At 40.6% G+C, this 22,995-nt stretch overlaps 2 protein-coding genes across 5 annotated transcripts in view; one reads left to right on the top strand and one right to left on the bottom strand.

The window, feature by feature from the left end:
• The window catches only part of Kcnip4 (potassium voltage-gated channel interacting protein 4), a 1,036,530-nt gene extending 1,028,628 nt beyond the window's left edge, over positions 1 to 7,902 (top strand). For all 3 annotated transcript variants that reach the window (XM_050150152.1, XM_050150151.1, XM_050150150.1), the window contains 4 exons: positions 1,134 to 1,241; positions 2,948 to 3,052; positions 3,663 to 3,725; positions 6,442 to 7,902. In XM_050150152.1, coding sequence (XP_050006109.1) covers positions 1,134 to 1,241; positions 2,948 to 3,052; positions 3,663 to 3,725; positions 6,442 to 6,489 — 324 coding nt within the window. In that variant the 3' untranslated portion in view covers positions 6,490 to 7,902. The remainder of the gene's footprint in view (positions 1 to 1,133; positions 1,242 to 2,947; positions 3,053 to 3,662; positions 3,726 to 6,441) is intronic.
• A 655-nt stretch (positions 7,903 to 8,557) lies between these two features.
• Positions 8,558 to 22,655, bottom strand: Pacrgl (parkin coregulated like). 2 transcript variants are annotated; one of them, XM_050150153.1, is made up of 9 exons: positions 22,531 to 22,655; positions 19,846 to 19,913; positions 19,562 to 19,716; positions 18,479 to 18,546; positions 16,516 to 16,606; positions 14,697 to 14,831; positions 13,928 to 14,035; positions 12,320 to 12,400; positions 8,558 to 9,271 (listed from the first exon to the last, which is right to left on the bottom strand). In XM_050150153.1, the coding sequence occupies exons 2-9, from the start codon at positions 19,895 to 19,897 to the stop codon at positions 9,215 to 9,217; spliced, it is 747 nt and encodes a 248-aa protein (XP_050006110.1). In that variant the 5' UTR covers positions 19,898 to 19,913; positions 22,531 to 22,655; the 3' UTR covers positions 8,558 to 9,214. The 2 variants fall into 2 exon arrangements, with proteins under 2 accessions (XP_050006110.1, XP_050006111.1); XM_050150154.1 differs by lacking the exon at positions 13,928 to 14,035.
• Positions 22,656 to 22,995: the final 340 nt, after the last annotated feature.

The following is a 22,995-nucleotide window of genomic DNA, read 5'->3' as shown; positions in this document are numbered from 1 at the left end:
CAAATGGAATACCCCCTTTATTAAGAGGGCAAGCAACAAGAGTTCCCATTGTGTTAAAAGGACTCTCTTTCAATATTTCATTGTGAACAACTGGAAACAAAATAAAGTACAGAATGGCATATTAAGCTACCATTTATTTAAAGAAAAGGAGAATGCATATAAATAAATATACATAGTCACAAAAATTTGTTGAAAAAGAAATGACTAATTTCGGTTTGGGAAGGGGAGAACTTTCCGCCAGCTTTCTTACATAAATTTTAATTTGTGAGCTGTATGTATGCTAACAGCTCCAAAGGTACCACCAAAGAAAGAAAAACACTATGTAAAAACTGGCACCGGAAAACAGCTGTAAAATGATGGGATGCAGAATAGGAGAGAGAATTCAAGTTCACCCAAAGGGTAACCTCCGGATTTCCCCGCACCTTTTCATTTCTAACAGGAGACTGTCATTCCAAGAGTTTATTACACTGTAATATTTACTTCATATAACAACAAATACATGAGAATTTTCTCAGTTTAACCTGGATCCCTTTCCCTGTAAACAAATCCGTTTAAACATTCGCTAAAAATTCCAGAGTAAAAACAGCTTCATGGTCAATGCCCTCTATAAGGACTGTTAAAGTTATATTAACCGTTTCAATCATTGTAAAATCTTTATGAGGGAGATATTGCTCTCATTTTTATGAATATGAAATTAGAGATAAAGGATGCTAGTTTGAATCCATTCACTGTGGCTCCAATTTTTTTTTTTTCACAACTCTCCAAATACCAATTATAACTTGACTTCTACTTAAAGAGTACAGATTGTTTCTTATGGAAAACCTGCATTTCTTACTCATGAATATTATTTCTTCTTTAAAGAATGTGTGTGTGTGTGTGTGTGCATGCTCTGCTGTCTAGGTACTCACGTATAAAGGTATAATTTCCAGTGCCATGGTTAATTTAACTCAGTTGCTAATTAGATGAAAATGTTAAAGGGTACAGTACAGTTCATGCTTACAAAGAACTCTCAGGAACTGAAGACTAAAAATACACTGGAAACACGTTCATAATCCAGAGGGTTGTTAATTTTGCTATGATCGTTTAAGAGGGAATTTTACCATATTCTAAATCCTATTTTAATTTCATTTTAGGATTTCATCAAAGGCCTTTCCATTTTGCTTCGGGGGACAGTGCAAGAAAAACTCAACTGGGCATTTAATTTGTATGATATAAACAAAGATGGCTACATCACTAAAGAAGTAAGAGATGACACACCAATTTAAGTATCCTCTAAGATAGTTTTGATTTACTTCAGAGTATTAGACAATTTCAATGATTACTTTAAAAGTCATGTTTTATGAAATCAAAACTATTTTGTGATATGTTGGTAGAAATGGGATACATTCTAATAAAAATGTAACAGATAGGACTCATTCTTAGTAAACCTCCAAAGAAAACATAAAACACATCAATATTATACTCTCTTTTTTCTGTTGATAACATGGGGGAAAGTCAGGATCCTTGGGAGTGGCAGAAGTCATCTCATATCAGTTTGGAGGCCAATGGTTTCAGAGAATCAACAGCCACCAAAGCTATACCACCCAATGGCTGTCAGGTATTTCCCTTGTTTGGGGGTGAATCAGGACGACATTGTCCTCAACAAAAAGAACTGGAGGTATGCTAATAATGTGGCATTCACAAATTCAAATGGTTTGCTGATTTAAAACAACAGAAGATAAGGGATGAGGGAAGGTAGTCACCCTTTGTGTAGGATGCTAATAAGATTGAAAGAATATTCTGCTGGAAGCCTGGGCATACTTAAGGGTCACAAGGCCTATACTTCTCTCTGCATTGCTATCTTCCCCAGAGTGAAGGCTTGAACAAGCAGTCCCATTTGAGATAAGGTACTCGAGACCAGCGACATGAACATGCTTTACGGGATACAGACTCTGTGTGACAGGGCACCACTGCTTGGTTAGTCACCAAGGATACATAGAGAAAGATTAGGTATCATCAAGGAGTGCTAAATTTAAGACTTCATGAGTAGATGCACTTCTTTCAGATTTGGTATAGCATGAATATCCACTGCCTAGGTACCTCATGAACATTAAGGAACCTAGAGGACATGAAGAATTTTAGCTCTTCCTATTTGAACCATTCTTTTGTTTGCTGCAAGGCTGAGAACTGAACACAGTGCTAATGTTCTATCCCTTTCTAGGTTTAATACAGCTCATCAACTCTGCCTACAGTTTACTTATATCTTACTATCCATCTATGTTAGAAACACCTTATAAAGTTTTATTTTTGCAAACTGTTTTATCATGCAATACATACTCTCAAAGTTAAATATGAATAGAACTGTATCATCTCCTGAGTCTAAGATGGGTTTCATGTCAGATAATAAATCTAAATATTTAAGAAACTAGATATTATTTTTGTCTTAGAAGATTAAAATGACCTGGCAAAAAATAGATTTTACTTTAAAAGCTAATGAAATGTTAAGGTGCTTCCTATTCAAAATATTTGAATTTGTGTGACTTCTTCAGTTAAAGCAAAATTAGGAAAAAGTGATAAGATAAAAAAGAGTCTCCAGGGACTTTACTAATTACTTATAATTAGTACTTAGTTTTAGTTTTAAATGCAAAATATTTCTTATAAATAGAAATCAATAAATGTGTAATAGTCCAGTAAAACAAAGTCTATGTATTTTTGAAAACACATTAATCAGACTATTCCTTCCCCAACCAAATGAGATACATGGGAATCTACTTAATTGCAAAACTGAAATCTCACAGTCGATTGTTACATTCAGATTCCACTGCTTTGGGTCTGTTGGCTTCTGGCAAACTAAATTCACCTCAGAAAGAATTTAAGAAACAAGTGAACAGAACACAATCTCCTAATGCATCTGGATGCGCTTCTTCACTTTGGTGTGCAGCCTCACACGAGTGCCTTTCCATTTCAGGAAATGCTGGACATAATGAAAGCAATATATGACATGATGGGGAAATGCACATATCCTGTCCTCAAGGAAGACGCTCCCCGACAGCATGTGGAGACATTTTTCCAGGTGGGGACGTGAGAGCGAGGGAAGGCGGGAGGGAAGACAGCTATGAATAGATTTCTAGATACTTGCAAAGCACCTTGATGAGAAAGAAAAATGAAGAATGTTGATTCAAAGAGACAAAAAGGAAAGGAAAATGTTTATTCACAGGGACAGAACAATAGGACACATAGTATCTTAATTTCATATTTTGGGCTTTTGAACTCACTGTTAAAGAAAATTGTAACTCCAGAAGAGCCACTTTATCCTGACTAAGTCATTCTCCTGTTTCATAACTGTTGCCATGCAGTTCCCACAATCACCTTAAAAATAAATTCTCAGTACTACTCTCCCATTTCACAGAAGGAAATATCAAGGCTCTACATTTCCACAAACTGCATGAACTCTGTCTTATTTAGAAATCAGTTTAGATGATTCATGCTTCACATTGTGTGGAAAAGGATACAACCTATGATGATTTGACCCCGCCATTGTAGGAAGTGACTAGCTCCTCCTAGCATGGAATTGTCCCACATAACACAGTGTACTACATTCTTATCTGTGTCGGTCAATTGGGTATGGGGAGAATATCAAAAGGCCATCCAATACAATGCGTTGTTCTTTTCTTTCTCAACAGAAGATGGACAAAAATAAAGATGGTGTTGTTACCATAGATGAGTTCATTGAAAGCTGCCAAAAAGTAAGTAAGGAAAAACAAAACCTCTCCCTTTTGTTAGCGTCAGCTACAGTGAGCACAGCCAATGGGAAGTAAGCAAAACAGAAATCAACTGTAGAAGCTGAGCATAGTAACAAGACAATCTTCTCACCTGGAAACAAACAGGCTTCTGTGCACATCCAACTTGATAGATTGCCTATCCTGAGGTGAAAATCACACACATCGTCCCTTTGTTTCTGGAAACCTTTAGAGGTTACTCATTACTGATAAACAAAAACATAGATGTCATGCAGTGGTAGTGCATGGCTTTAATCCCAGCATTCGGGAGGCAGAGGCAGGCAGATCTCTAAGAGTTCAAACCCAGCCTGGTATACAGAGAGAGTTACAGCACAGATAAGGCTACACAAAGAAACCCTGTCTCGAAAAAAAAAATCAAAAACATCGATTTAAATTACTGCTTCAGAAGCTGGAGAGGTGGCTCGGTAGTTAAGAGTGCTTGCTGCTCCCTTTAGAGTTCCAGAGTTTGGTTCCCATCATCAAAGTCAGGAATCTCACAAGGGTCTGAAAGTCCAGGGCCATGGAATCTGAGACCCTCCTCTGGACTCTGCAGGCATGTGTATGCTTGTATTCACATACCTATACGCAGATGTATACACATATAATGAAAGAATAAAACTATAGGCGGAGACTGCTTGTTTTCCAGCTGCCCAGAACTGAATAATCACACAGAAACTATATTAATTACAACAATGCTTGGATAGCTTAGGATTTATTAGCTAACTCTTACATCTTAAATAAACACATCCCTATTAGTTTGTGTTTTACCATGAGGTTTGTGGTTTACCAGTAAGGTTTTGGGGCATCTGTCTTCTTTGGCAGCTACATGGTGTCTCTTTGACTACTCTCTCTATATATCTCCTCCAGCCTGGCTATATTCTGCCCTGCTATAGGCTGAAGCAGCTTCTTTATTAAGCAATAATAATGAAATATATTCACAGTATATATTATGATAAGGGAAGCCCAGATCATAAAACTTTACTCTTTCCATAGTTCATTTAAAACATTATTTATTTATTGTATCTTTATAGAATTAAAAATCCAGTGCCATAAACTATGGAAGCTTGAATTGGACTTTGGTTTCTTTTTTATTTTAAATTTCTGACTGTGTACATATGTTATGAGGAAGGAACATGCCATGACACACATTTGAAGGCTAAAGGACAGCTTGCAAGAGTTAGTTCTTTCCTTTCCCAGTTTGAGTTTCAGAGATCAAATTTAGGTCTTCTGCAAAGTATAAACTGATTTAATAAACATGGACAAAAAGGAACATTTTGGCTGAACCCAATAATGGTCCCCACTTATAAAAACAAAGAGGAAATAATTCTTAGAAAAATCTAACAGTTATGTGCTCCCTGGAAATCTAGACTTAGCTCACCTAGAGTGATTCAACTTCATGCATGGGGACGGCCATAATTATAAATAAACATGGAGACACATTTGCTGGTGGTCCCCCCCCACACCCACACACACACCTTTCAACTTTTCCTGATGCCTGCCTGTTTCTCAACTCACCTTTCAAAGTCAACATCTTGGAAAGATTTGAAGTGGTGCCATCAAACCTCTTGGTGGTGTCATAACTAACATCGAGGCAATGAAAGCACCGGTGCTCCAGCAGTGACACACCAATACAAACGGCTCTCCAGCAGTGTGTACTGTGAAAGTGTCTCACCTGAAGTCCTCTCAGAGCCCAGTCTGTCACTGGAGCTCATTTCTAAGAATCAGGCTAAGATGAACCCATGCCCTGTGCAATGGTTTCTGCTAACCAGTCATTTCTTGGCTGCTCAGAAACTATTCAGTTTTAAAGACTCCTACAGGAAATACAGAGTTAGCAATAACTGACAGCTAAAGAGATAAAATGGCTGTAAGCATACTGATTGTTCTCTGTCCTGGAAGATGAAAATTTGTATACCTTCTGTGCTTTGACTTGCAATCTACCTAAAATGCCAAAGTTCCCATCTGTTCCGCTGGGATAATCTCTTGAAGCTCACCACACACACACACACACATACACGGGGAGGGGAGTGAGGTTATTAGATTGGTTTATAGTAATTTAAGGATGGCGATCTCGCACTGGTAGAGACTGAGAATCTGTAGTTCTTCAGTTCACAAGGCTGCATGTCCAGTCTCAGTCTGGCCCTGGAGTCCTAAAAGACTCCTGGAGAGCTGCTGACCTTCAGTCTCTGTGGAAACACTGAAGAAGGTAATTCTAATACTAGCAAAGGGATACTGCAAGAACAGGATCCATCAACTTGCCAGCAAGAGTGAAAGCAAACAGGCAAAAAGCAAAGTTGTTTTCTATGTCCTGATGCCACCCAAATTTAGGGTAGGTCTGCCTGCTCCAAGTAATCCTGTCCAGAAAACATATCATGGGACCTGCCCAGCAGCTTGCTTTAGTAGATACCATGTGCCGTTAACAGCCAACCTTAGCCATCACATTCACTGTTTGCATCCTGACATCATTTGAGAAATACCCTGGTCTACTACCAAGTTAAGACATAAAATATCTAAAGGCATATTCAAGAAAGTATAAAATGAAGCCTTGTAGTTATTTGTATAGAATGAAGAAGAGATATATTGGCCAACACAAAGCAGCACAAAGGTCATAGGCCATGGTTAAGGGTACAGCAGTACTTTCCATTATAAACCCTGCAGATGAAATCCTTGTCTTTCTCCCTTACAGGATGAAAACATCATGCGCTCCATGCAGCTCTTTGAAAACGTGATCTAACGTGTCAGCACATCCTCCGCTCAAGAGGCCAATGTGAACGACTCTACACACTTACAAGTTGGAGCCACCACTTCTAGCATAGGTTGCTCAGCTGTACACTGAAGCAGATTATGCAAACAGCTTTGATTTAATATAAAACAACCCCCCCCCCCAAGATTTAAGTTTTCCAGTTACCAATCTGCATCTTCTCTGCACCATCACTGGGGTCATGAAATGTGCTAACTCGTTTCATCCTCTGAGGCTATTCAAGAGGCACAGAATCTGGAACAGTTTTGATCCTTAGCCACGTGGTCCTGAGGCTTTCACAGGCCAGTGATTTTAAAACACAAGTGGGTTTTCCTACTCGTTTGTACGTATTCAGTCCTGGATTTTAAATGGTTTTCTAAAATAATTACATCGGCACTTAATTTCCAGAAAGCCAATGAACTTCCATTTAATTCGAAATATCTAACACTGAAGAATAAACAAAGATTATTGCTATTAAAAAAAAGACCAAAAACACAGTCCCAATTTCGATGGCTTCTCCACCTGCTAATGTTAACGACATTAATGTAGTTGGCATTTTTTAAGAACACCTAAAAACTTAGTTTATTGTCAGATGTTAGCATATACCTAACAAAATTATTTTAGTATGTATTAATTTTTCCATATTAAGGCCAAGGCTCTATATAATCCATGTTACTTTGGACCTGTTTGATCTTATATGTAGACTGTTTTGTACTGTGTCATGAAGTAGAAATTTAAAGTGTCAAACAATCCAAGGATGTTTACAGATTTGCAAAGGGTCCGGATGTCTGTCCTCTACTACCTAGTCATGCTTCTTAGCAAGTAACCCAAACAGCAGCAAAGGGCAATTCTAGCCACCCCCAAACACCCTAAGGATCTCACAGCATGTTTATTATAAGCCATTCAGGGATAGAGAATCCTTGACTGCCCCAAAGTCACCAGAAGTAAAGATCAAGTAAAATATTCTTTGAAAACATCAGTGATTCTATCATATTGGAAATTACACATAAGGCTGTATAGAAAATAAATACAAACATTAAACAGTTCATCTGAATTGCATTATGATTTAGCACATCATAGAGCTTAAAGGATTCAGATTCATTTCAGTGATCTTAAGCCAAACTGTAGAGCTGCCACAACAGTACTATAGAGACACTTCCCTGTTTCATAGAAATATCACAAGTACCAAGAGGATACAGGAGGAGAAAATTGCGACTGTCTGCGACAATAAATCAGGTATCTATTCTGGTGTAGAGATAGGATGTTGAAAGCTGCCCTGTTAGCACCAGTGTAGGAATTAAGAGTAGTACAGTACATGTACACTGAAATCTGCCATCGCGTGTTTGTGTAAACTCAACGTGCACATTTTGTATCTCAAATGGAAAAATAAAAGCAAAATAAAGTGTTTATTACTCTACCGTGTCTGCTATAGGTCTTTATGTTCTAGCAAGTTCAACTACTGGATTCAAACTAGACTGCCACTCTCTTTGGGTAGTGCTGCCTACAGAGAAAACCCAAGGCAAGACTGAGGTCCGGCAGCTGCTAGAGTAGGCATGGTCTGAGGATGTGACAAGGTACTACAGCTCTAAGGAAAGAGAGGACACAGGATCAGGCAGCAAAGGCCCTGGTCGAGGGTGGGCAGGTCTGTATATGGGGACATGGCAGTTGCTTGCATTCGATCAACTGACAGCTGTGCAGATCTGAAAAAAGAATTGCCGAGGGGTCAACCAGATGTCCGTAGGGGACAGTGTCATCTATCCAGTGTTTAGAAGACATGTAGCTGCTACCATATAACACAGTGACTGCCTATCCCAATGTTTTGCAACGTGTGGCCATGATTTAGATTTGGTTTGACTATCCAAGTCCCTGTAGCCTCTCTTCCTGCCAGTCAGATTGAAAGTCTCACTCGCATTTTCTATTTCTCTTCCTCTACTCCTTCCTCTTGAAGAATCATCTAGAAGTTACTAGCTCATGAGAAACTCTGGGCTGTATACATAAATTATGTTTTCAAAAACAAAGTAACTGAAACACAAATAAGTACTATGGTATCACTGAATACATGTAAGTTTTAAGATTTTAATTTCTGCATATCTGCATATGTACATCATCTGTATTTTCAGGGTACAAAATGTAAAAGTAATATTCACTTAAAGTTTAGGTAGTTTTAACAAGTAGTAACAGACAATATACTTGTAATAGAATTTTTACATTTAAAACAAGGTTTCTAAACTAGAATATTGAGGAAGGAAAAGATGCCCCCAAGCATTTCACATTATAAAATACATATTTGCACATCCTAGCTAATAGGGAAGTCACACATGTTTACTTTCTAAATTAAATTTTTCATTCTTGATAAATATAAAAACCAGGAAATGGCCAAAACCAACATATAAAATAAGTGCCCAGCTCTAAAGTGTTAGAAGGGCTGTAAGTAAAAATATATTGGAAAATATGCACATAGATATGATCCATAAATTCACACAGATGACCAAGATGAGGAACTCTCACAGAATTCAACTTTTTCACCAGTATTTTAATTGCCTTCCACTAGCACCTGTGCTTTGTGTTGACAAACAGCTTGCACAATGAGTCCTCTGGATTGGACATGGTCCTCCGAGTCTAGTTAGCCAACGAACGGTACTGGGAGTCAGAGTAAACCGAACTCAGGAGAGGGTCACTGTAGCCTCTGCCAGTGCCTGAGGAAGCGGCATGGCTTTATTCAACAGCAGACAGAGCAGTACGTGGGGATCTTGGATTTGATGACGATGAGACTTCCCTGAGAACAGAAGAAAGCAATGTCATTAGAATACAGTTACCCTGGTAGGCACTATACAAGTGTTGCTTAAGAATCCAAGATTCAAACAAAGTAATACAAAGGGCACAACCAAAATTACAGAATGAACAGAGCATTTTCCTGAGGGAAATAAAACAGCTAACAACCTTCAAGCACGTAAGCAGTGCAGAGTCAGGGTAGTGTTTAAATGTATCTTCCCTGCACGCCACTCGCACACCGGGGTTAATTACTGCTCTACACCCAATATCCTGATCACAGGGGAAACCAGCAAAGTCTACCTGTGAGGCTCTGCTGGAGACCAAGAGTCCAGTGCTTGTGAGGACTTAGCAGAGAACTTGACACAGTTCTCACAACTCCAGAGAGAAACGAAGGGCAGGGCATTTGCCTTACCCAAGTCAGGTGAGCATGCTGCTGAGGACAAAACCAGACCCTACATTTGTAAATGTGTTCATCTTAAGACTGGCAAAGATTCCTTATAAGAAAGTGTTTCTGGTGTAACAAATGTTTCCATTTCCCCAGTAGGTAAGCCTTCACATGATTATAATCCATAACAGTCAAAAGAAAGAGCAAACTCCTATACTAAGCATTCTTGGCTTTTTAATCTGTTTAGATTTTATGTATTTCTATTTAAAGTGTATGGGTGTTTTGCCTAAATATATGTCCATGCACCACATGTGTGGAGTGTATGAGGAGTCCAGAAGTGGGCTTTGGATCTTCTACCGTACTGAGCCACCATGTGTGTGCTGGGAATGAACCCTGGGTTCTCTGGAAGAGCAGGGAGTATTATTAACCAACAGGTCATCTCTCCAGACCCCCAAAATTTTTTAAAAGGCTCATTACAAATGAAGAAACTTTATATACATATATATATATATAAATTTATTTTTATTAAAATTTTGTTTATTTTATATACCAACCACAGTTTCCCCTCCCTCTCCCTTCCCTCCTCCCACCTCTCTTCTATCCACCTCACCTATTTCTCCCCTACCTCCACTGAAAAGGAAAGGACTCCCTTGGGAGTCAACAAAGCATGTCATATCAAGTTGATGCAGGACCAAACTCATTCCCACTGCATCAAGGCTGAGCAAGGCATCCTACCATAGGAAATACATTTCAAAAAGCTAGCTCATATATGAGGTTCATGGTCCCATTGTCTCCTTGGAACTGGAGGTACAGGTGGTTGTGAATCACCACGAAGGTGCAGAGAACTGAACCCAGGTTGTCTGCAAAAGCAGTAAGTGCTGCTACCTGCTAAACCATTTCTCTAGCCCCTAGAAAGCTTTCTTTAGCAATGACAGCAATTATTATTAAAATACAATGTAGGACACACAAGGAACAGTAAAGAGGACTGTGTAATATTTAAGATACCTTGTAACCACAAACCCTCCTTCTCTGTAAACTTAGTATTAGCAATGTCTAAAGCTAATAAAATTGAGTAACAACAAAGGCACCCTCTCTCTCTAGAACCTTGGATTGGCCACAACCTCTGCAGTTGAGCTCCAAGTAACAATGTTGGGCTTCTGAAATACATCACATTGTAATACAACTACTTTCCCAATCCAACACAGACATCCACAAAAGTCCCATGATGGTTCTTTCCCTTTTGCCTGACCCATTCCCTCAAAAGGTCTCCTGGAGGCAGACAAACACTAGAGAGAGTTATGGACTAAAAATCACCATCCATTCACTTGGATTTTACAGGGAGAAAAGGGCAATACATCTGGGAATGAGATTTTGAGTATCAAGGGAATAGATAAGTAAGTACTTCATCAAAAATGGAGACAAATGGTCTGGCTAGGGAGGGGCTGGTTCTACAAGTCTTCGGTGCCTGAACACGAATCTCCTACTTAAAATCAAACACACACACACAAATGCATTTTCTAACAACCCTTTTGAGGCTTAGTTCCTTTGCATAAATGAAGTGCTCATCACAAAAACAATATATTCAATTCAAAGATTATTAAAATTAGCAGAATTAGCTGATTAAGGCATGGCCAGCAAAACACTGTACAGAATCATATACATTTTCTTCTAATTAATTATTTAGAAAATATGGAAAATGAAAGTTCTATATTATTAAGCTAACTACCTGAATATTTCTTTGAAATTACAAGAATATAATTCATTTTGCTGATATCATATAATAATGAATTGTCCATATTCTTCCTCTTGAAAAGTTGGGAGAAAAAAATCAGATCAACACTAAAAAAAGGGGGGAGGGGTTTCTCTGTGTAACTATTCTGGTTGTCCTGAACTCATTTTATAGACCAGGCTGGCTTTGAACTCACTGAGCTCCACCTGCCTCTGCTTCCCACGTGTGGGGAATAAAGGCGTGTGCTACCACCGCCTGGCAGAGCTACTCCTGAAGAATGTGTACAGGCTGCACTGCTGTGGAAGTGGCATTTCCACGTACAGGGAGAGTCTAAAACTCAGAGTAAGGAAACAAGGCAGATTGAAAGAGAATGGAGAACCAGGAGTGTGGGGAGCTCATGAAGCACCTGGATAGCACACATAAGGACCTGGGATTTCTCTGTAGTACAGCCAAGTCCAGAAATAAACAAATATGCAATTTTTAAAAAGCATTTTTGAGAATTGGGCTAGGTTAGTCATCCTTTGACCTTTTCATACATCAAAACAAAACATTAAACTAGATTAGAGAGAAAACCTAGTAAGAGTACACTGCCAAGACCCCAAGACCACCACAGACATACACAGGCCTTTATTTACCCAGGGCTGCTTCTGCCGAAACCATCTTAAAAATTATACCACCCCAACAAAACAGAAAATTTTAGTCTAAAAGATGAAAACTAGACGTTTTCACATTTATCCTTGCAGCTGTAATGAGTTAACATAAACTAACCACACACTGAACCTCTGAACAGACCTGCATGTACAATGAATGCACAGAAACAATGTGTGGGTACAGGCACAGCACAAGTACAATGCACAGAAACAATGTGTGGGTACAGGCACAGCACAAGTACAATGCACAGAAACAATGTGTGGGTACGGGTGCGGCATTCTACTTACACTCCCACCATGCTGCTCCAGCTTCTGCAAGGCACTGGTGATGGGTTCTTTGAATTTTTTGTCCGTTAGCCTCTTGGAAAGCTTTTGAAGGTTGGGGAAAGAGGAAATTCCAAAATAAAAAGAAAGTTTGCCATAAGCACAAATTATTTTTAGGACGTCTTAAATTAAGAATACAAAGTATGTTTTAATAAACATTTCACTAAAATGTACTTATAGCAATATGTGAATTGGTGAAAGGTAGAATTTATGATATTTCAGGCACTACCTATCCTATGACATCTGCTATAATGACACAATTTCTGGGGCTGGGGAACTGACTTCAGTTCCCGAGAAGCACATAAGTAGTTGGGTATGGTGGCTTAAGTTTGTAATTCCAGCACTGGGGATGCAGAAAGCAAAAAGTTCCTTCGGACTCATTGCCTGAATAATGTAGCCTACTTGGTGAGCTCCAGTAAATAGGAGACCTATGGTAAAACAGGTGGGTGGTATGTCTGAAGATGACACCTGAGATGGTTCTGTACATTTCACACTTCACGTGTATGCACACGTGCATACGTAGACATGCATATGCTTTTGAACTGACACATAACTACATGTGTACTCACATAAAAATTAAGTTTTCAAAAGCATAACACCCTTTCCCATTTTGTCACATGTAAGCCCATACTGAGAACTGTGACAGAAAGTTACGCCTTCAGAGCAAATGTTACCCAACAATAGGGGAAGCGTTGAAAAGTAACAGTGACTAATGGAGGAATCACACTAGAAACCACAAGAACGTTTACTGATCTCTGGTTAAGCTCTAAACAGGCCCTAGCTGGAAACACAGAATTCAGTTTACGAAGGACAGCATATGTGCAGGAGGACAGAATCGCAGGCACTAGCAGAGACAGTGCTATGGAGGGAGTCGGGAAATACCAGTGTTCCCATAAAATACATTTCTGAGAGCAACACCTAGACATTTCAGCTAAAACAAGCCATGCTCTCAGGTCAGCATTGTAAAAACATTCAACAAAGCACTTTTTATTATAAACGTAAATCCAGCTGTGTAAGCTTAATTCATTAGAAAATATTGGAGAGGTACTATCTACTTAAACTATTCTGTGAGCTACTTAGTCTAATCCGCACTTGCTGGTTAGGGTAAAATTAACACTGCCTGTCATAGTGACTGGATAGAGAAACACCCAGGTAAATAAAACAAGGCTTTGGTTTGTCTTCAGGGGAGGGTTTCTCCAGAGAGACTCATGAGGCTCTAGCTAAGGAGTGAACTTTTCCTTGTTGGACCCTTCATGTGGGTATTACTGAGAAGTGGGAGGTGGGGCTGAGTCTGAGAGAAAGGTTACTGGAACCCTGAGCCCCTCCTATGTGCCCATCATGTTTCCTGCCCTAAGTGGCCTGGTCCACGCTACCACCTCCTTCCCGCCATGAAGGACTGACAACTAGGAGACTTTGACAGCAAACAAACCTTTCCCATGATTCTGTTGTTTCTGCCAGGGATGCTATCACAAAGACAAGAAAACATCCTTTTGTGGATTTGAGCTAGGCCTAGGTGAGCGGCTGACTGCGGTTGTGGGCATGTGCACAGCTAGCCGGCTCTGCAGTACTCACACTTGTAAGCAGGAGTTTCAGATGGCCATTCAGAGATGGGCCAACGACTGCACTTAGCTGTACGAGTGCGCTCAGTCCTCTCTCAAACACTTCATCATCGGGATGGACCTGTTGGGTCAGTTAACAGGAAGAACTGAAGCCAACACAACCCTCAGAAAGACTCCCTGGGTTCTTTCTTTTGGATCTTTCCCATGGCCCTTTGTGTATCGTTCCACTTTCTGCTTTCAGAAGTTTCCAGCAGAATTCATGCATTTATATCTGAATGAGATGCTCCTTGGCTTCAAGGGGGAATAAAGGTGAAGGGACAGAATGAGGATAAATGAAAGGGAAGACAGGTTAGGAGAAAGTAGGCGGGGTGGGGGGAAGTGGAGGGGGAGTGGGATGAAGCATTTAATCCTAGAAATCGCTCAACAAAGAGAGTTTGGGAGAAAGCTTTAATGCACTGTATCCAAGGTAGAGCAGCTTCCATCAGCTAAGAGCACTCACTAAGACTCATCTGGCACACAGAGCATAGAGTAATCTGTGCTTTTCGTCTCTCATCGCCCAAAAGCTTCCCTTCCTTCCCAGGACCCTGAGACACCCTCTAAAGGGGTTAAGTGAATAACTACACGGCTCTGAGTACAGTGGGCTGACATTGCACCCACAGGTAAAGCACTGATTCGCATGCAATATGGGGGAGGGGAGGAACAGCCTGTGTTCTCTTGGATCAGAGTTTTCATCCGTATCATGTGACTGGGCATAATGAAGTCCAGCTTAGTAAATGACTTACCAGAGCTGCCTTCAGCACAGGGCTCAGTCTAGGTAGCAATGGTACAGCTTTTTCAGAAGCACCCTTGACCAGAAGTAATTCCCTAAAGCCCTCCTTGGACACAAAGGTATAAGGATGCTTCGTCTCCCTCAGACCCTGCCAAAGACAATACAAATGAAGAAATGTGATTCCTACCTTTTGATTATATTAACAGCCAACAAAACCTCAATGCTTCTGACATGTTTGCTTAATGCCTTTCTAACACAGTAAGCAATTTCAGCAATTATTGTTTGAATTATACCAAGAAATCATGTAAGATACAAGACACAGAAGTCTCTATCCTCACATGGAATGAGAAAAAAGAACAAGAAAATGAAAAACAACAGAGTAACAAAAAGGGACAAAAAAACTAAGGCGATAAAAAAGGAACACTAAGGACAGGTAAGTGGAGGAGAGGTGGAGGGAAAGGAAAAGCTGATGGGAGAAGATATGGCAGCAATCAAACACAGGACCACTGCTTCCTAGGAAACACTGAAGCACAGGAAGATGCACAGTGCCTGTTCTGTTCTGGAGCCCCAGTGTGAGCAGTTAATACAAGGGCTCTCTTTCTCATTTAAATACACTAAGATATTTAGAAGGGAGATCCTGCATTGGCTGGGATAGTGTCAGGACTATCTAACTGTTCACAGTGGGGCACAATCTGAAAATACAACCTGTACACAGCACTGCTTATCGTGAGTGCCTTTCCTCCCAGCTGCCGTAGAAAAGGATGGTCTGCACTCATGACTTACCAGTCATTACTACAGGACAAAAAATGACCATCTGATTTTTGAAAAAGATCAAACAAAGCAAAGAGGAAAGGAAGAGCAATGCTCTTGGATCTATCTGTGGCACAGGTTTAAGTAACCAGCTGCAAAGTCATGGCACCAATGCCAATTACCAATATTTTGTCAATTTGGCCTGAGTATCTGCTTCCAAACAGTGGTCAAATGTCCCCTTCCCGCTGTCCTACCATATTTTCTAAAAAAAAAAAAAAATCACCAATATGGTAAATCATTACCCAAGAATTTCAGTACCTGTGCTGACAGTACCTGGCTCTTACTCATTTTCAAGATGGAGAATCAAAAGTCAAAGCTGAAATGGATCTCAACAGTGGTCTGTCTGTATTCCTTCCCCACTACTAGGTAGAAGAAAAAAGGAAACTGCTTCCAGTTCAGACATACATGACCTGGTGTTGGACCACAGGTATATACAGGACTGGTCTCGGCCACTGAGGTAGCTTGGCAGGTAAAGGCAGTTCCAACTAAGCCTGAACCTGAGTTCACTCCCTGACCCCTTCCGGTGTAAGGAAGACACTCCATGAAGTCCTCTGGCTCCCATGGCACAGGCACACAACAAACAAACACTTTAGACGGATGACTTTACAAATTAAAGCACTTTGGGGACTTTAATCATTTGTACTATGTAATGTATCACGAGGTTTGATTAGTCTAAACCATGGTCTGTTATTGTATATAAAAGACTTCTGTCTAAAAAAGAACTAAGTACGACATACCATCCACTTCATTTATTCATAAATCCCTGTTAGAACTTCATTTTTATAAGACTGCTCAAACCATTCATTTTACATAAATATGTGTGTGTATATAAAATGTCCTGTATATATGCACATATGTACATAACAATCACAATAACTTGCCTAGAGTCCAACACTTTAGTGTCTCTTGCTTGATATTTATTTTAAAAGTATACAGTGAGATGTACTTATAAGCTACGAAGTAACAATGAAATTCCAAAATTATTTTTTCTATTAGCACTCAGGAGAGCTAGAATATTTTACCTCAGCTAAAGTAATTAGAAGCGGGTCAAATGGAAGAATTTCAGGCGGGCATTCCCATTGTAATCTGTGTTTTACTGAGCCATGTACCAATCTAAAATACAAAAGTCAGAAACTGTAACAGGAACCCCCGCAAGCATTTATAGATAGGGAGCTTATAACACAGTATTCTTGCCAGAACAGTCGCAGTAGAATTACTTTGTGATATACAGGAGTGTATACCATACTCGTAAGGACATGGACAAAGTAAAGCAAATAAGCAATCCTTCATTTTCCCACATTATCTCTAAAGCTCTTTAGTAATTGTGTATTGTAAACCTTTTTATGCATATTTTTATTTATACTTAAGCATGTCACTCTCTCAGAATCTTGATATACATGTTGCACGGATCTCTCTCATACACAATTAAAACAAGTAGGTAAGCTACTGAAAACGAAAACCGGTAGTAATGAGAAAAGGTGAGGCTCATGGAGAACATTTTCTTAACCTAACACTGATAACACTCACTAATAATATGGAGGCAAATCCATTTTACTCCTTCTTAAAGAGAAAAATCTACAAACAGGAAGATGAAATGGTCCCCTTTAAGGTTACAAGAGGTCCTGAATTAAGGCCTCTCACTGTTCCCCAAAGCAACTCTTGAACCGTAACTGATGAGTTTACAATACGGCACTACTGTCACACTGAGAGCCGACCACTGGTCACTCCCAAACACTATCGTCATGCTGTGAACTGACCATCGGTCACTCCCAAACACTACCGTCACGCTGTGAGCCGACCACTGGTCACTCCCAGACATCTTGGTTTCACTCAGCTCTCTGGCCTGACTTCTTCACTGTTACACTGACAATAGCCTCAGCAAGAAATAAGTTTTTACATTTTCAGCAAATTTCAACCACTCTAGGGAAAAGCACTCAAGAAGCTCCAGAGTTTAAAATAAAACAAAGCTTCCTTCTCAATGTGTGTAAGACAGCTTCTCATGTAGAGTAGGCTGACCTCAAGTCCACTATGCAGCCGTGAGTGAACTTCCTCCTGCTTCCCCATGCCAGTACTGGGATTACAGGTAGAGAGGACCATGACAAGTTTATGGAGTCTAAGGAGTTGGAACTCAGGACTTTAGGAATGGTGGGAGGCACTCTGTCAACTGAGCTACATCCCTAACCCTTCAAAATAGAATCTAAGCATAAAATGTAATAATAAAGTCAAGAATGCTTCTTTAGTCAGGCGGTTGTGGCACACACCTTTAATCTCAGCACTTGGGAGGCAGAGGCAGGTGAAACGCTGAGTTAAAGGCCAGCCTGGTCTACAGAGTGAGTTCCAGGATAGCCAGGGCAGTTACATAGAGAAACCCTGTCTCGGGAGATAGGGAGGGAGCTTCTTCAGCTTATGTTTCACTCCAAATTTGAAGATAAATTTTTAAAAAATGCAGTTTTGAAAATCCAGAATCAAACATAAACATTTATGTTGTACTTATATTTTCTATGACAATAAAAAAAATTCTACCATGAAGAACAGGATAAAACAAAATATTCTATGAAAAGGGGAATCAAGAATTTATCTAAAAAAAAGCAAAAATAGTCATATATACCTTACTAAAAAATAATATTCCACTGTACTGTCAATGATTATATTACCATCAAGGTAGGGCCTATTGATTCGGAATTTGCAGAAGCCTATGAATGCTTAAATTAGTTGTACCAAAAGTGTACACTCAGGTCAATTTAATTTCTGAAATTATTTGGCGTTCTACTACAGATCTTAGTAATTACATATTGGGGTTGAGGTGTGTTTCTTTTTTAATCAACAATGTCCAGGGATCGATACCAATTCAACAGTCAAGGTAATGTCACCTTGATTTAAATCTCACTAGTAAATACATTTTCAACAAAGTTAAACTAAATAATATATTGATCTCAAGCAATTATTTTGAACCACACAGTCAGCTATGCATCGTATTGATTTTACCTGCAAGGAATACCTCCTTTCGAGTAGATAGCTGCAAATGCAGAGGGAGCTCGTGACTGTTCACCAAACTGAAATTAAAACACAGAAAGATCACCACTGACTCCATTTATTGATACCTTCAATTTTAATCCTATAGAGATCAGAGGCAAAAACAAAAAAATTTAAAACCTGACTTCCAAACCCCCAGTATGTTATTTTGTGTACATCCCTGCTCAGACACATGATTGAAAAAACAAAAGACCACACACACAACCAAGATGTAGAGTTATCTTTCTGTCAACCTCTAGTTTGGCTCAAAGCTTTGCAGGTGGCTGGAACCATACACAGAGCAAAATATCTTTCCACTTCCCCTGTCAGTCTGAGTCTCAAGGTTAGGGCTGAATAAAGAATTCAGGAATTAAGGATAAAGGGAGTAGGAATTGGCTACCCATTACTGTATGTTCCGCATGTCTATCAGCCACGCACAAATGTGTACAGATCAGGGAATGTTCAAACTGGCTTTACACTTCTATGCCACAAGGGATTGGTAGAGCCAAAGATGAGGAACAAGTCATACAAACAAATATCTGAATGCATCTCCTGGATTATAGAAGTGGTGCAAAGGACAGAGAGTGTCTGTCCACTAACTTTTAGCCAGCTTTGTCTGTCCTGCATGCTGTTCAGTCGAGTATAGATATGTAGAGGTCAGAGAATCAGGGTAACTTCTCCAAACTGACTGTATACCTCTGTTAAACAGAGGATTCTATCCTGATTTCTGGTGGACCAAATTTGTAGATCATAAAGGAATAGTTAAGAGTTCTAGGTGAATACAGAAGCACAAGAATAATCAATCCCATAGCAACCGAATGCAAGCTAGTTCGCTGACATTAGGAAGCAGGACAGAAAGTTTAAAAGCCGACATACGGTTCAGTGCATAACAAAATTAACATAGCTAGCTCAAAACTAGCAGAAAGGAACTCCATGAGAGCATTCAGAAGAGTCAAACTGCAATCAGCTAAAGGCCTGTTTCTTGAATGGTTAAACTATAATCCGATAAGAGCCTATTCCTTGTGAAAATGTACTGCCTGAGGAATCTGTACTCACGGGGTTAATTGTTTTAGGGTTGAGTTTGTCACTTGGCCGTGGATGAACCCTTCTTGCAGCCTCAGGAGAACTAGCTAATGAGGAGGATTTGCTCCGCTGAACTGTGGTCCTGTGTTTTATTTGTGCACTTGAGGATGTCCTTTGATCATAATTACCTGGGGGAAAAATTAGATCAGTACAAAAGACAAATATGCGAGAGAAGCTATCTGGTATCCACACAGAACAGAGAATGTATCATCATTATCAAGCACGGCCTCTCCCTTTGAAAAAGCAAAGCTCTATACCAGTTGTTCTGTTTCTCAACTGCACACCTCCAGGGCACTCGGATTTCTGCATGGCTTCCCTTTCACCCCTGCAATGAAATGAACCAATTTCAGAATCTGTTGATCTGCCATACACACAAGACCAAAATGAACAGTTACAAACAGATGCGGGTGTGGAGGCCCAAGGTTATCACCCTTTTTCCATAGTGCTCCATCTTATACACTGAGGCACGGTTTTTCTTTCACTGAGCCCAGAGTTTCCCTTATGGGCTAGTGTGGCTAGTGAGCCTGGGCCAGAGATTCCCTGTCTGTGTCCCACACGTGCTGAGATGACAGACAGACCACCACAAGCACTGGAGTTCTCAGACGACTGCAGGTGACCAGATTCTTTACCATCTTCTCTGCCCTACTTTCTAATTTAAATGAGTTTAAAAGCTAACAAATCCCTTCATTTGAAAAGCTTTCAAAGTCTAGAAAATAGTGTTTAGTTATTCAGTGTAGTCTGTGTCACGTGTGTGTAACATATGCAGGTTAATATGTGCAAGTAGGTGTGTCGTGGAGGACAGAGGTTGACATGGGTATCTTCTGCTATTGCTCTTCGCCATTTTGTGAACTGGGCTCTCTCACTGAACTTGGAGTCCATAGATTCTACTAGGTTTGGGGTCTGCAAGTCCCTAGGATCTTTACAAAATAATCCTTTGGTTTGTTTGACTTTTAGACAGGGTCTCATTATATAGTCCTGGGTGGCCTGGAACTTCCTAGTAAACCAGGTTGGCCTTGAACTAAGAAGTTTCCCTGCCTACATTTCTGGAATTCTGGGAATGCTTAAAGGCAGGTAACAACATGCCCAGCAAAAGTAATTATTTTTAAGGTATTTTTGCTTTTTTATTCATTCTTCTCTCATAATGCACCCCAACCATGGTCTCCCCTCCTTACTACTGGTTCTGAACCACCCCCACCCCCACCTCCACTTTCCTCACATCCACTGCTCCTCTGTTTCCCATCAGAAAAGAGCAGGCCTTCCAGGGATATCAACCAAACATGGCATACAAAGATGTAATAAGACTACATATAAAGTCTCACATAAAGGCTGATGAGGCAACCCAGTAGGAAGGAAAGGGTCCCAAGAACGGGCAAAAGAGTCAGAGACACCACCTCTCCCACTTTTTGGAGTTCCACAAAAACCTAAAGCTAAACAACAACAAACATGCGTAGACCCTAGTGTGATTGCTGCTTCAGTCTCTGTCAGCCCTTATGAGCTCTGCTTAGCTGATTCTGGGGACCACGTTCCCCTGGTGTCCCTCTGGCTCCTACAATCCTTTCCCTGACTCTTTGTTGGGCTCCCAGAGCACCCCTAATGCTTGGTTGTGGGTCTCTGGATATGTTCCCATTAGCTGCTGGGGGAAGCCTTACTGGATGAAAAGGCTAGACAGAGATGACTCAGTAGTTAAGAGCAGGGGCTGCTCTTCCAGGGGTCCTGTGTTCAATTTCCAGCAACCACATGGTGGCTAACAACTACCTATAATGAAATCCGATCTCTTTCTCTGGCATACAGAAGTATACGAATATGACAAAAGAGTTTATGATGTATATGACAGAACTCATGTACATAAATACACAAATATTTAAAAAAATATTTTGTTGCTAAAGGTATTACTCTTTATTTTAAAAGGGCAAAGTAAATATGCCTGTTTTTTTATTTATTTATTTTTTGGTTTTTCGAGACAGGGTTTCTGTGGTTTTGGAGCCTGTCCTGGAACTAGCTCTTGTAGACCACGCTGGCCTCGAACTCACAGAGATCCGCCTGCCTCTGCCTCCCAAGTGCTGGGATTAAAGGCATGCGCCACCACCGAAAAAAAATGTCCACCTCGAAGAACACCACTGACAAGCTCGGACTCACGTTGTCTGTGAAAGAAAACGCTTTCTTAGCCTTTAGACTGCTTTTTCTTCAAATGACTTTAGGTGCGTGGTAAAGAGGTAGTGATAAGACAATATGAAGACGTGAAAACGCTTTGTATAAATACTATCCAAGACTCCCCGCGTTTCTGTCTCAGAATTCTAAGTGGACATCAGAATACAGAAACGCACTAACTGTGGAATGCCTGCATTAGGTCACAATGGCAGAAGGAGAAACAACAAAAAGGATACAAATCCCCTAGGTTTCTTTGGGCAGCTATCTAAAAGGGACTGGTGGTACCTGTAAGGCTAGGAAACCACACCTTCTTTGTTTTACAAATACCAGATTTCAGTACCCACCTCCCCCAGTTTAAGACCACTACACTAATCGTCTGTCACCTTTCTTCTACTCTCTAATTAGAAATCTAGAAAATTAAAAAAAAAAAAAAAGTTCAAAAGGCGCTCTGCTAAAGAAGCTGCGTTCCATCTGCAAAGGTCCTTCAAACTCCAAAACGGAAGACCCCACTCCCTTCTTCATCAAGAAGTAAAAGCTGCTTTCCATCTGCACGAATATCCCATCACCAAATCCACCCATTTGCAAGCACCTAATTTAGCTCTAGGATGTTGTTGAAGTTGAAAAGGAGGAAGTGTGTAGACACCGCTGTAAGAAAAAAAAAATGAAAATAGGGAGACACAGCGAATAGACTCCAGTTAGAATACTCTAAGCCAAGTTCCTCTGGCGGCCCTAGCAACGGGACGCCAACCTGGAAGGTCGCCACGCCGAGACCCCGCCCTGTGGCCCGCGCCTACCGCCGGTCCCGTCTTTCCCGCGCTCCCGCCGCCCCAGGTGGGGCTTCAGTCCGGCTCTCCGCCCAAAGCCAGCGGCTCCGGAGTCGGCAGCCTTGGCCCGGGAATCCCACTTCGGGGAGCAGACACTTCCGGCGCTGCGCAGTGACGTCATGCGCGGTGCCCGTTCTGAGCCAATCATAGGGAGACCACAGAAGCGTTAGGAAGGTTGCCGGGCAACGAGTTGCGGTTCTGAGGGTTAATGTCCTGGAAGAGATCTGGTAACAATTTTGGTGGTAAAGGAGCCCCTGGGAGACCTTAAAGGAAGTTTAAGTTCTTGTTTTCAGAGAAGAGACTCTGATTCTCTCTAGTTCTCCAGTACATCTCTCCCCATCTATGTGCTTTTCTCGTAGCGTCTCAGGAACATTTACTGTCCTCCCACACTCCTGCCTTAGCTATAGAGCTACATCCTTATCCACGGGGTGTTGG

This window comes from Alexandromys fortis, unplaced genomic scaffold (genome assembly GCF_014885135.2).
Source record: "Alexandromys fortis isolate MF-2015 unplaced genomic scaffold, M_Fortis_MF-2015_v1.1 scaffold_0, whole genome shotgun sequence".
Classification (NCBI taxonomy): domain Eukaryota; kingdom Metazoa; phylum Chordata; class Mammalia; order Rodentia; family Cricetidae; genus Alexandromys; species Alexandromys fortis.
Note: the sequence above shows the minus strand (reverse complement) of the source record. Positions and strands in the feature narration are given on the sequence as shown.